The 14,290-nt window shown below is 43.8% G+C and overlaps 1 protein-coding gene across 6 annotated transcripts in view; it reads right to left on the reverse strand.

The window, feature by feature from the left end:
* LCORL (ligand dependent nuclear receptor corepressor like) overlaps nucleotides 1-14,290 on the reverse strand; it is a 101,597-nt gene that overhangs the window by 19,230 nt on the left and 68,077 nt on the right. For all 6 annotated transcript variants that reach the window (XM_038752186.1, XM_038752191.1, XM_038752190.1 and 3 more), the window contains one exon: nucleotides 2,860-3,111. In XM_038752186.1, the coding sequence (XP_038608114.1) occupies nucleotides 2,860-3,111 (252 nt within the window). The remainder of the gene's footprint in view (nucleotides 1-2,859; nucleotides 3,112-14,290) is intronic.

Consider the following 14,290-nt stretch of genomic DNA (forward strand, 5'->3'; position numbering starts at 1 on the left):
AACAGAAAGTTCTTCACCCCAGAAAGATCCCTAGAGGATCGATCAAACAACGGGGCATCTGTGAGCCCACTGTTGGGTAGGGACTGTCTCTGTATGTTGCCAATTTGTACTTCCCAAGCGCTTAGTAGTAAGCGCTCAATAAATACGATTGATGATGATGATGATGAAACGCTGTTATGATAATCCTGCAGGCTTCAGATTTAGCCCATACCTGCGGGTTCTGTCAGTGGAGAAGAGAATGGCTAGTCCTAGAATACCCTTACATCTATTTGAATGGCACCTGCCAAACACCGAACCTCACCAAGTCACCTCAGGAGTTTCTTCTGCGAGGCAAATCACTCCTTTGCTAATCTTTATAGGTCTTTTCCTCCAATTCTTTCATTGTCTTTGCATTTGATTCCAAGTCCTTCCTATCTCCCTTACATTGTGGGGCCTAGAACGGGCAGGGAATCATGAAGAAATGTTCTCATTGGCATTTTGTCAATCAATGATATTCACTGAGCACTTACTGTGTGCAGAGCACTATACTAAGCGCTTGGGAGAGTACAATACACTAGAGTTGGTAGACACACTCCTTGCCCAAAAGGAGTTTGGCATTTTGTCAATCAATGCTATTCAATGAGCACTTAACTGTGTGCAGAGCACTATACTAAGCGCTTGGGAGAGTATAATACACTAAAGTTGGTAGACACACTCCTTGCCCAAAAGGAGTTTACGGTCTAGAGGAGGAGCTTACAGTCTCCTGGCACTTGTACTGAAGAAGCTGGGATTCAGCCCTTAGGTGAGCTCAGACACCCTCAGGCATCTCTGGGGAAGCTGGGCAGGTCAGGGCTCACTGTTAGGAGACCACTGAAAGAAGTTGCACCATTCAAAACCTTAGCCTTCCTGATTTTGGAGAGATAGGAAATAGACAACAAGGAAAAAAAGATTACATTCCCAATTTACCTGCTTTCTACCGCGATGGGAAAATTTGTCTCTTGCTATCTAAAGTGCATCAAAGCCACAGGAGGGCAGAGAAAAAGCTCCGCATTTAAGTAGAGATGACTGGAGTTGGGTATGTTTCTCCAAATTTTGTTAGTTGCACAACTATAATGGACGTTGGGGTAATTACAAAAAAATGGGAAAACGATCTAATTGGAAATGATGTATTTTCTCCACACTTCCTGCATGCCCAGGTGAACCGACGCTAGGGAATATTACTTTTCGAGCGGCTCACCCTGCGGAAAAACTTTAAATGGCTTGCCATCTCATTACAATGAGAGCCAGTCTCCCGCTGAGGATGACGGACAAGCCTCAGTCCGGGGATTTCAGAAGGGAGAATCCATGTGAAGGAACTGGTGTCAGTGAGAGTCACCACGTTTGCGTAGTGTCCCTTGTACCCTTTTATCCTGGCAGCCGTGCTCCCGCCCGGGCGCGGAGTAGGTGGCAGCACACTGCCAAGGGCACAAGGAAGTTTTATGCATGCAGGAACCATCTGTGGCCAAAGTGGCCAGAGCACAGTCCCGACGCTGGGTGGTTGTCTTGCTGCTCTCATCATTCATTCAATCAATCGTATTTATTGAGCACTTACTGTGTGCTAAGCACTCAAGAGGGGCCCTGCTACCTCACGGTTCTTCGGTCAGAAACCCTTCAGCAGCGGTGGCAGAGCCCCCAGCCGGTATTTATTCCTTGATAGTTGCAGTGCGGGAACAAGGACCCAGGTGTCCTGATTCCCAGAGCCCTGCTCTTTCCACTGTATCACACCAGGGCTTATTTCACTCAAGAGTTTATTTAGATTCACCCACTGGAATAACTTGTTTTTTTTTTTTTAAACGCTTTACACAAGGACCTAAAAAAAAAAACAACTGTGGTTACTTGGCGCTGATTACTCTATCCTAATTGGCTTCTAATGCCAATGCCCCTTTCACGACGACCCGTCCTTAGGTCATTGGTTCTGCAGGTGGATTGCATGGAGCTCGAGATCTAGCCACGCGGGCCCAGAATACTTGACGTTTAGCACTAGTTGGAAGTCTCAGTTCTTTGTGTTAGTAGTAGTAGCTGTTTGTGTTAGTATAGTATTTATTAAGCGGTTGCTGTGTGCAGAGCACCATACTAAGCGCTGGGAGGGAATACTCAGGTAGGAATTAGACACAGTCTCTGTCCCTCAGGGAGGTCACCAGGGCCCAGATGATGCTGACAACACAGAACTACCTTTGACCCCACCCTCCAACCCCTTGCACCCTGAAAATCCAGGGGGCCTTCAGAACTTCCCAATCTTCACACAGGTTCCTTCCAACAGAACCTGTCCTACTGGGAGCACCCCGCCCTCTCCAAGCCCCCCTGGACAAGCAGTGTGGCCAAATGGATAAAGCCTGCTCACCAGAGGACCCGGGTCCTAATCCTGTCTCCACTACGTGCCGGCCGTGTGGCCCTGGGCAAGTCATTTAACTTCTCCGGGCCTCAGTTTTCTCAACCTCAAAATGGAGATTCAATACCCGTTCTCTCTCCTACTTAAGATTTGGAGTCCCATGTGGGCTATATTAACTGATTGGTTAACAAATACCATAAAAAAGCCCCCCTCAGCAGGCTGCCACTGCTTGTCTCCAAGGCCATCGGGGGTCCAGCCCCAAACCTCAAGGCAATTCCCAACTCCCTGAAATGTGCCCAGAGATCCATACCATCCCTGACCTGGTCTGGGGGGGTTATCCAGTGGGCAGCTTGTGATTCTGGCTAGTGTTCACTCGGGAAAAAACAAAACTTGCTCACTAGAAGCAGGGCAGACTTGTCATTTTGACTGCCCCACATACGTAGAGGACTGAAAATCACTCAGGGTTCACGCTCCCGAGACCATCGCATCAGTTGATATTCCGAAAGGCTTACCTTGCTGAGTATTTTGTTCTTGCATTCGATTCACAGTGAGGTCTAGGGGGCCATCCTGTTCTTCCTGAAGGGAGTTTTCCGGTGGATTCATTTGGATACCTTTACATATTAGGCTTGGTTCAACTGAACCGTTTCTATTCTCTTGAATTTTACCACTTTTGGAAATGTACTCAATTGCAAACTGACGTATCATCTTTTTCATTAATTCCTGAGCAACTAGGGGAATGTTAGGATCACAGTTCTGAGGAAGATCTAGAAAAAAACATACAGGTAATGCATTAGATAAGAGAATGGGATAACATAAACATATTCATTTTAAGTAATCAGAATACTTTTCTGGCACCAATTTGCTCCACTGAATAATCTGAGTCCTTTCCAATATAAAGGCCACCTGCACCATCATGTAGTTTGGAAGATAATGAATCAAGCCCCGACTTGAAAATATGAAGATTATCACTAGGGATGGAACACTTTATTTCTCTCGAATACCAAAAGGCAAGATATAAGAATGGAATAGACCATCAAAATGGACCAGTGAAAGAGTTTTCAGATATTCGCTAGAAACTTATCTCCTGGTTATTAACCACTTTGTAGGAACAGCTTCTTCAGTGACAGTATAGATGATTTTATAAGCAGTTGTTTACTGCATGGATTCACATTTTGCTATTCTGAAGAAATGAGACTTTGTAAACTCTGTGATTACGATTTTTGTATGTCATACATCACGACTTGGATTCTATATTGCCAACTCAAGAACTGGTATAATGTTACTGGAAATGTTCGCCCCACTCCATCTTACAAAGCTGAAATGAAACCTATTCAATGCAGAGTGACTAACTGCTCGCTCATCAACCGAGAAACAGAAAGTTACAAGGCTGTGACTACAAAAATAAGCAATTTCCGCTTTGCAACTCTTCTTATTTGCTTTCATTAAAATTTTCCATGCAAAAAGTGAAGAATTTCCTTTCCTGGTACTAATAATCTCATTGAAAAGAACACGTTCGCTCTCTATTACTTTACCCACGTGGCTCAGTGGAAAGAGCACGGGCTTTGGAGTCAGAGGTCATGGGTTCAAATCCCAGCTCTGCCACTTGTCAGCTGTGTGACTTTGGGCAAGTCACTGAACTTCTCTGTGCCTCAGTTACCTCATCTGTAAAATGGGGATTAAGACTGTGAACCCCCCGTGGGACAACCTGATCACCTAGTAACCTCCCCACTCCCCAGTGCTTAGAACAGTGCTTTGCACATAGTAAGCGTTTAATAAATGCCATAAAAAAGTGGTCAACACTACTGTACAAATACAGCTTTAGAAGCAATTTCTATTCTTACTCTATTCCAAATTCTCTGAAGAGGATCTGAAAAGAACAAACCACATTTGAAAAGTAGACAGAAATTGTAATTGTGCAAATTACTCTTCATGGTTTAAGATTCAATCAATCAATGATATTCACTGAGCACTTACTGCGGGCAGAGCACTGTACTAAGCGCTTGTGAGTGTACAACAGAACAGAACTGGTAGATATGTTCCCTGCCCACAATGAGCTTACAGTCTAGCTCTCCCTAAATTTCAACTACCGGTTTCTCAGAACATTTTTCTCTTTTCCAGTTCCTCCATCTCTACTTTCAGAAGGCCCTTCAAAATAATACATCAAAAATATCCCAGGTGGCATTACTTATTAATGTTATAATATAAGGAACTTTAAGTAGTGGTTTTTAAAATGAGCACTATATCCAGAAAAAAACCCTGAACACATTTACAATCACAAAGATTATTTAACCAGTACTGAATGAGGAATTGTGTGAAGCATTCTCATTCAAACCAGATTCTGCAATTCATTTCACCCTGAAAGCCACTTACTAAAAGGCCTTAGAACCGTTATTCTGTCATCAAATCTACTCAACCACAATCGCGACCTAAAATCAGTAGAGACTTGTCACTTGCCACAGTCCATGACCTTTAGCAAAAGGTCATGAAAATTGAACTGGCCTGAAAACTTAGCAGTATTTCAAAGTTTCTCATTTTCCTCACCCCCGCTTTCATCGTCTTTCATACGGAAACTGCTCCTAAAATGGAACCTAACATGGCACTGTTCAAAGTAAGTCGATCGGCATGGCCCCAGATCTCTAGGAACTTAGAATCTAAAATTGGACAGCAAAAACATGGATACGTTTTGACTGTCAAAAGACCAAACGACTGTTGGAACTAAGTAGTGCTTATGAATTGTATGGGCGATAGCGCAGAAGCTTTGAATGAACTGCTAACTGAGTGTCCTACTCAAAAAGATGGGAGAGCCGGGGGAGATTGCCTGAACACATGCTTGCTCATTCACACTCCGGTAAATCTCTCTTGTAACTTCACTGTCAGCTGGGATTCGCCCTTTCTTTGCCCTGTCTCAGGTTTTACAAAGCCCGTGGCAGCTATCAGAGAAGACCCCTGGTCGACTGTACTCTTCCAAGTGCTTCAGTGCTCTGCACACAATAAGTGCTCAATAAATACCATGGATTGATTAGTAAAGGCTGAGATGACCTCTCCTCTCCCAGAGCAACTGTTTCTTACTGTGGCTGTATGTCACTTTATGCTTCTCCTCTTGCCCTAAATGCCCCCGGGGAGGAAAATAGCTACAGAGGATCAGGAGGGGCGGCGTGGCCTGATGAAGAGAGCTCAGGATGGGAATCAGGTTCTAATAATAATAATGGCATTTATTAAGTGCTTACTATGTGCAAAGCACTGTTCTAAGCACTGAGGAGGTTACAAGGTGATCAGGTTGTCCCACGGCGGGGCTCACAGTCTTTATCCCCATTTTACAGTTGAGGGAACTGAGGCCCAGAGAAGTGAAGTGACTTGCCCAAAGTCACACAGCTGACAAGTGGATTTGAACCCGTGACCTCTGACTCCAAAGCCCGGGCTCTTTCCACTGAGCCACGCTGCTTCTAGTCATTCAATCGGATTTATTGAGCGCTTCCTGTGTGCAAAGCACTGTACAACAGACCAATAAACACACTCCCTGCCCGCAAACAGCTTACAGTCTGGTCCTGCCCCCGCCACTGCCGTGACCTTGACTTCTGTGGGCCTCAGTTTCCTCATCTGTGAAATGGGCTCGCTCGCTTCTAGACTGTGACCAGGTGGGAAAGAGGAACTGTAACTGATCTGATTTATACTGAAGACAGCAGCCGTTGGATGGATCAGATGAGGTCAAGGGGCAACTCAACTTCCTTACCTGAAGCTGGCAGGCATGGCACCAGTTATTAGTTCTGTGGTGCCTACCGTCCTCCTCCCTAGCTCCCCTGTTGCCCCAGAGTTTCAGCACAAGCCGGGCAGCTCGGAAGCCGAGGTGCAATGAGGAATCAGAGAAGCTTCCCAGAACTTCAACTTGATCCCAGAGTATCTGGACCCCCCCAACTGGGGAACCACTCCTTTCAAACTGTCAGCCTGTCAAGAAGCAAATTAACAATCAAATCAATCACGGTATTTATCGAGTGCTTACTGTGCAGTGCAGGGCACTGTTCTGAGCGCTTGGGTGAGTACAATGGAGTTAGCTGGTAGGCCAAGCTAGCTCTCCTCCTCCCTTCAAGGCCCTACTGAGAGCTCACCTCCTCCAGGAGGCCTTCCCAGACTGAGCCCCTTCCTTCCTCTCCCCCTCCTCTCCATCCCCCCCATCTTACCTCCTTCCCTTCCCCACAGCACGTATATATGTTTGTACATATTTATTAGTCTATTTATTTATTTTACTTGTACATATCTATTCTATTTATTTTATTTTGTTGGTATGTTTGGTTTTGTTCTCTGTCTCCCCCTTTTAGACTGTGAGCCCACTGTTGGGTAGGGACTGTCTCTATATGTTGCCAACCTGTACTTCCCAAGCACTTAGTACAGTGCTCTGCACACAGTAAACGCTCAATAAATACGATTGATTGATTGATTGATTGAATAACCAATCCAGTTACCCGACGGAAAGGCAGCATGATGGAAGCAGCCTGGCCTAGCGGAGACGGCACAGGCTTGGGAGTCAGAAGGAGCTGGGTTAGAGCCACGTGTCTGCTGGGCGACCTTGGGCAAGTCACTTCACGGTTGCCTCCGTTACCTCATCTAATGGGGGGCATGGACGGTGTCAACTTGATCAGCTTGTGTCTACCAGTACTCAGTACATGGCCTGTCACGTAGTAAGTGCTTAACAAAAATGTCTGTCTCCCTCTCTAGACTGTAAACTCGTTGTGGGCAGGGAATGTGCCTGTTATTGTTATACTGTACTCTCCCAAGCGCTCAGTACAGTGCTCTGCACACGGTAAGCGCTCAAAAAATACGACTGACTGACCATACCAAAAAAAAAAAAAAAAAGAAAGGAACACAATAAACAGCCGTGGGGCAAAGGGAAGTAGAAGTCTCTGACCCACCTCATCTTGCCCTCTCCATCATCATCATCATCACCAATCGTATTTATTGAGCGCTTACTGTGTGCAGAGCACTGTACTAAGCGCTTGGGAAGTACAAATTGGCAACATATAGAGACAGTCCCTACCCAACAGTGGGCTCACAGTCTAAAAGGGGGAGAATACTCTGTGATCAGTCTCCCTGGAAGTTTGGTGGGTGGATCTGGGACGTCTCCATACCCTTTGGGGGAGATCCCAGTGATTCCCCTTCAGCTCCAGCAGTTCCCAGCTGAGTTGCTGGAGCTTCTCCAACTTTAAGTAGCCTTGAAAAGCCAGAAGGAGAAACATAATCCCAGCTTCCCTAATATAGTTCCGGCAGAACCAGAATCGCACTAATCCCTCCTGGTCACATGTGACCGAATAATGTCTGTGGTGGCTTTTGTGAATCATCTTAGGACGGGCATAGGCAGATTCCTTTCCTTGTGCTATTTCAAAAAAGGCCACAGGGGAAGGGGTATGTGCCAAAGGTTTTGCTGTTTCTGCCATTCTGCCCGCACGGCATCTTGTCTCATTATTCTAGTCACACTCCCCACCAGCCGAAGCGTGGGAGGAAGGAGAAACGTGGTGGAGGGTCCAGAGAGTAGAAGGAAGTGGTAAAGTTTACTGGAGCAAAGGTGCCTCCTGAGCCCGTAAGGATGGGAAAGGTCCTGTCCCTTTCGGAAAGCGGGGCAACACCTGACTCTTCTGTTTCTCGGGGTTTAAGGACAGACAGGTCGGTGCCTTCCCGGTGACTTTGGCAAAATGACTCTAGGTAATCTGACCAAGCTGTCACCCATCCAAATGTTTCTATTTCTTCCGTTAACACCAGTTACCCAAGATAGCTGCGCAATCGGATTAAGAGGGTGAAAATATGCATCTGCAAGTCAACCAATCAATCAATCAGTGGGATTTACTAAGCACTGACTTTGTGCAGAGTGTGGTTCTTCAGTGCTTAGGAGGATACAATAGATTTGGAAGGCAGGAAGCCCTGCTCTCAAGGATCTTTCAGTGGAACTGTTTTATTACATCTCTCCTTAAGGGAAAAACCCTCTTTGGGCCAACAACCAAACTGAATGAAGCTAAATTTAGGTTAACACTAAATAACCTTTTAAGAAAATTGGATGCCTCTGCTTCTGGAGGACAACAGCCTATAAACAGCAATGCCCTCAAGAAGTGAGTGGGTAAGATTTACAATGGACCCAAATAAAGGTAGAACTGATAGGAAAAGGAATTCTCCGATGAGAATAGACTACTATGTACTTTGAAATTCACCCCAGACCACAGCACTTCTACTCTACAATTTCCCCTATCTGTAATTTACTTACTGACAGTCTCCCTGCATAGACTGTAAGCCCGGTGTGGGCAGGGATTTCATCTACAAATTCTAAGGTACTGTACTTTCCCAAGCATTTAGTACAGTGCTCTGTACACAGTAAGTGCTCAATAAATACTACTGATGGAGGAAAAATGTAGGGGAGAGAAAGAGAGAGAGAAAGCAATTCCAGGGAAAACTTCCAAGGCCCTGAAAGATCAATCTATTTGGGCTGAGACAATTAGGTTTAAATGGAAACAGGGATTACAGGACCTTACCTATTACTTCTTGAAAATTTTCCAGTTAAATGTTTAACAAATTTGATAATTTGCTTCTGCTTTCACTTGAAATAATGACGACTCTGATTCTGTTATATCTAAGGATACAGGTTGCAAAGAGGGCTACCAAGTAATCTTTGCAGTATTGCCAACTTTTCAAAGCAGATCGCTTACCTTCCTGCTAGCCACACGCCATATGAAAACTGAAAATATGTATCTCGCCTAAATAGTGTGGGTTAAGAAATTTTTCTGCCTTTTAAGACAGCAAACAATTGTAAATATTTTAACAGCTCTGTAGCATCCCACCGTTTTTCAATGAAGCTAAAATGATCTCATAAAGATTCTGGGAGACAAAGTGGAGGTCTGTGGGGGTAGACCAAATAGTTTGACCACCTGATAAAATGTCCAGGGATGCGATCAATGACCTTGAGGGAAAGGGGTCCCGGGAGAACGGCATCCTCTCAATATTATCACAAATACCTTAGGTTTCCCAGATCTAGGCCACAGCTAGTCTTTGCTGATTCTTACTGGCTCCCTGGGACTTAATGCCTCACCCCCAACCCACCTGCAGTAAAATGGGGGAAAAGAAGAGCTGGAAGGACAAAAGGTGGGGGTTTCTGTAGTTTTTTAGAGAAAAAAAATAGAAAGATGCACATATTTTCAAAGGGAACATTCAGGCATTAGACAGATAATCCACTACTCTTTTATACTTGATTTCCTGCACAAGAGTGGCAAATGTACCTTTTAAAAAGAAAATGTACTGCGTAAACCTGGTTCCAATTACGTGAAAACCTGTGGAATGCCTAAAGTGTTTTCCTCCTTTCAAAAATCTTTTCAATAGGTGGCTCCAGAGATTGTTTGACATGGAATCAAATTCGGAGCATTTATTTGTCAAGGAAGGAATATTATCAGAGAACATACGGATGACTTTTCCAAACTTCTTTCCGTTTCACCACGCAAGCTACCATAAACATCAGACTAGGTGGCAGCCTGGATATATGATTTTAAAATCCCAGGAATACGCAGCTGATAGGAAATGCCAAAGATTAATGCACTACGCAAAGCCAGAAATAACCTGAGCCTCCACTATGGACAAATGAAGGGTATTTTATTCAGTCATTTGGAAGTGAGTTTTAACTCAATTTGTAGTGACTATATAAAAGTCTCTAATTTGGCACACTCTGTCACTCCCCTCTGGACTAGCTTCAAAAACAAGTGGGAAGTCAGGATCATTTTCAGCGAAATCCCACAACATAATCCACACACCAGCACTGAGGCAATGCTCTTAGCAACATAGGCTCACAAGAGGGAAATGAGAGTGGAAGATGGCAGGATGCCCAAGTAGCTACTACATGAGGACCTGAAATGGGATAGAGAAAGCAGGAAGGGCAGCAGCCTGCGGGGAAATACCTGCAGCAGCAGACACGCCTTATGCGCAACAACAAGGAGAAAGATTGTCGTCCGCGTTCACAGATTTTGGGAAGAATGGGAGATTAAGAAGCAAACTGCTAAACTGGCACTTTGAGTGGGAAACTCATTAATATGGTAAAAGCTCATTTTTACATACATTCAGGGGAGAATGAAGAGTCTGCTGCAGCCTAGTCTTTCAACTGTACACATTGATAGGATCGGTCAATAGTGCTATTTTCAAATATAACGGATAGCTGGAAAAAACTTTTTTTTTTTTAACTGAAATGCATAACCTTCTAGACTGTGAGCCCGTTGTTGGGTAGGGATTGTCTCTGTTGCAGAACTGAACTCTCCAAGCACTTAGTACCATGCTCTGAACACAGTGAGCACCCAATAAATATGACTGCCTGGCTGACTGACTGAATAACCTCATATGGTATCAGATATTGATAGAGGAACATTTTCCACATTCCCCCTCTAGACTGGAAGCTCACTGTGGGCAGGGAACATGCCTACCAACTGTTGTTCTGTACTCTCCCAAATGCTCAGTACAGTGCTCTGCACAAAGTAAGCACTCAATAAATACCATCGATTGATTAAAATAACAACTCTTGTTAACTGCAAAATCCCCCCCTCCCCCACCAAACCTCTCCCTGGCCACCAAATCACATTATGGACAAATAAGTGAGGCAGTGGTAGGGTGTAGAAAAGAGCCCTTAAAATGGCTGTAAAAGACTAACCATCTTATTACTGAAGTGTAGTGATTCCTACACCTACATGTGCCCAGGCAAATATCTAGATGATGTTAGTGACCTGACCTGCAGCAGCGATCTGATGGGGCATTCCTAAGACTTCTGACAGTAAGGAGGTCTGTGCCTAAAACCCGCTCCCCCACATATAAACCACTTACCTCATTACTTGAATGTAACTATTCAATGGGGTTGACACTGGTCCAGTTGTCGGCCCTTTTAATGCTGAAGATACCAGACTTTTGTCTTAGATTCCAGGATCCTACAGCTAGCATCCTAGGTTGATATCCAATTTAATCATTGAATCACAAGGCTGGAAGTAACCTTGGGAAAAGTCATATTATCCATCTTCCTACCCCCAAGCAAGGCTACCCTCATATAAACTCTAAAAGAGACTTAGTGGTAAAGTACTCTTAAAAATATATAATCATGTTCGCTCCTCCCAAAGCCATTTCTCAATGTTTGCCAGGCACTGACACATGGAAACTATAATCAATCACCTCCAAGGAGAAAGACATCCAAGCAGACAAGACCAAACAGTTCATTTGAAGACAAGCACTCTGGCATCCAATAAGTGTTCATTTGCATGACTGACCTAAGACAATCTACAGGTCGAGACAGTTAAATCATCATTTCAGTTTCTTTGCACCCAGCTCTAGGATGTCTACCCACAAGAGGTGGAGAGGGCATTCATGACAGATCACTTTCTAGTCCAGTCCAATTTGCCATCTTGAAGTCCCTCATCTCCAAGACCCAAGATACTCCACCCATGTCCTCGCCTCTCCCCCGTGGTCCACCATAACACAGTTTCCCCCTCTACCTGCCGTTTAAAGGCTCTCTTCCACCAGGAAGACTTCCCCCTTAGCAGCTCCCGAATCTCATCCTCTCATCTACAAGTCAATAATTTGTTTCATTTAATTGGATGTTTATCCAACTTTCCCTCTCTCTTAAAAGTCATTTTTTTGCCTGATGACCTAAGTGCTCTATGAATACTCTGTTCATTTGCTAAGAATTATCATCAGACAACGCTGCCGGCCTGAAAGATGTTTTCACACAATACCGAAAGTGGGTGAAGAGACTCCTTTCTTTCATTCATTAATTCATTTATTCATTCATTCACTCAGTTGCATTTATTGAGCACTTACTGTGTGCAGAGCACTGTACTAAGTGCTTGGAAAGTACAATTCAGCAACAAATAGAGACAATCCCTGCCCACAATGGGCTCACAGTCTAGAAGGGAAGACATCAAAACAAGTAAACAGGAATCACTATAAACAGCATTATAGTTATATATATATATATCTATTTATTTATATTAATGATGTATATATATATATATATACATCATTAATATAAATAAATAGAATTCACAAGACAATCCTAGGGCACCTATCACAGAATATCTGGTCTCTGTCTTGAGTAATAAAATGTCTTTATTTCTCAAAACATTTCAGAGGGGCACACATCCTTGGCAAATTGGTAGCCAGGATGCAGCCACCAAAGAACTCTGTCATCCCCAGCTAATGCCAAAATTACGGGGTGAGAGGGTAGAGGAAACACAGATTCTTACAGCTTGTTCTAAATTCAGCTACTGTTTGTTTTTCTCTCAACTAACACACTTTGGATCAAGTTAAAATTCAGAAACAAATCGCAGTAAGCTGTAGGTTCTCTGCCCACTAATACCGTAGACCATAAACTCCTGGTGGGCGGGAATCACGGCTACCAACAGTTGAACTGTGCTTTCCCAAGTGCTTCGTGGTGCTCAATAAATCCATGGATTTATCATCCCCATCCCTCCCGGCCACCCAGGGAAGAATGAATGCTGGTCACTGCTCCCAGATGATGGGCAAGGCCCCTGAAACACCTCTCTCACCAGTTCTGTAAATGCTCCCCAACTCGCAATTTGAGTCATGCCACAAAGATAAGGCGCAAACATTCCCAAGCTCACAAATCGAGTCATATGACAAAAACCTGGTGCCCAGCTTCAGCAGTGTTGGGCAGATGTCACTGTGGCTTCGGCAAATCCCACGGCTAATGGTAATTCTGAGCTAGTGGAAAGTTGAGAGCAAAGATTTGTGACTCTCGATGAGGCACTGAGGCCAAGGACCTGTTGGCCAACACCTTAGCATCAATGCTCTTCTTGTTCTTTGTGAGAACACTGCAGTGGGAGGATCCGCAAGGTTTCTTCCATTGCTTTCCTGTACAAATTTACTGGCCACCTAGTTTTAGTAGCTTCTTCACTGTAGACCAAACAGCCCACTCTCAAATTAATAGTGGTAACAGTGGGCAGGGAAAGTTGAAACTCTTTACTTCCACCCAATTTTCACATTCCCACCCAGACTTTTTAGCTAAAATGAATGACTTCGAGTGGTCCTTCTCTTGTCTCTGCACCTTTTCTGATGCAGATACTAATAAGTACTCCTCTTAATCGTTAGATGGCAGAGAGAGGGAGAAAGAAAAGGAAATGATTTATAAATCAGCTTCAGAGTATTCTAAGAAAGAATGGTAATACAGAAAACGGCTGCATAATTTTAATGAGTAAAAACTAATGTTCCCAAGTTGCTATTTTCTTTTTACAGACTAAACTATTTTATTTGCATTACAGGATAATGAGGCAAACAGGAATCAACAAATACATCACTTTCTCCTTATGTTTTTATGTGCTACTCATCAAGCTAAGAAAAATAGGGCAGAACAGAATATTCTTAGAAGGGGGTAATGACTAGAGACATGAGGAGAGGAGTAATCAGTAGCTATAAATGAGCCAGCATCCTTTTGAGGCAGGAGACACTTTGAGTGTTTCTAAAGGATTTTATCCTGAGTCCTTTACTATTTAACTTCATCATTAATTCTGGTGTCAGAATATGAAAAAAATTAACATAGTTTATAGTGGGGAAACAAACTGGGAAGGATGGCTAAAACCTTGGAATAAAGAGTAACCTCAGAACATAGATAGGTACTAAAGAGAAAGTTCAGGATGGAAGAGTCCGAGGGAGTGGAGAAAAAGACACACATGTGGCAAGACTGAGTCGTACCAGAACAGCAGAAAAGTTGGGGGTAAAGGGTTCAAAAACTGAATCAGTATTATAATTCCATAAACTGAATGAGCAATGCAGTTCTGGAGGGCATCATTCGGTGACAGTGATCCAAAAACTGCAGTTACCGTCTCAAGCATTACTCTTCAGTCTTCTTAAAATTGAGGAAGAACTGCTTCTGGTTCTAAAATGGAATGCTAGGAAGGAGGAAGGTGATGAGCTCCTTGAAGGAAATAAAAA

This window comes from Tachyglossus aculeatus, chromosome 10 (genome assembly GCF_015852505.1).
Source record: "Tachyglossus aculeatus isolate mTacAcu1 chromosome 10, mTacAcu1.pri, whole genome shotgun sequence".
Taxonomy (NCBI): domain Eukaryota; kingdom Metazoa; phylum Chordata; class Mammalia; order Monotremata; family Tachyglossidae; genus Tachyglossus; species Tachyglossus aculeatus.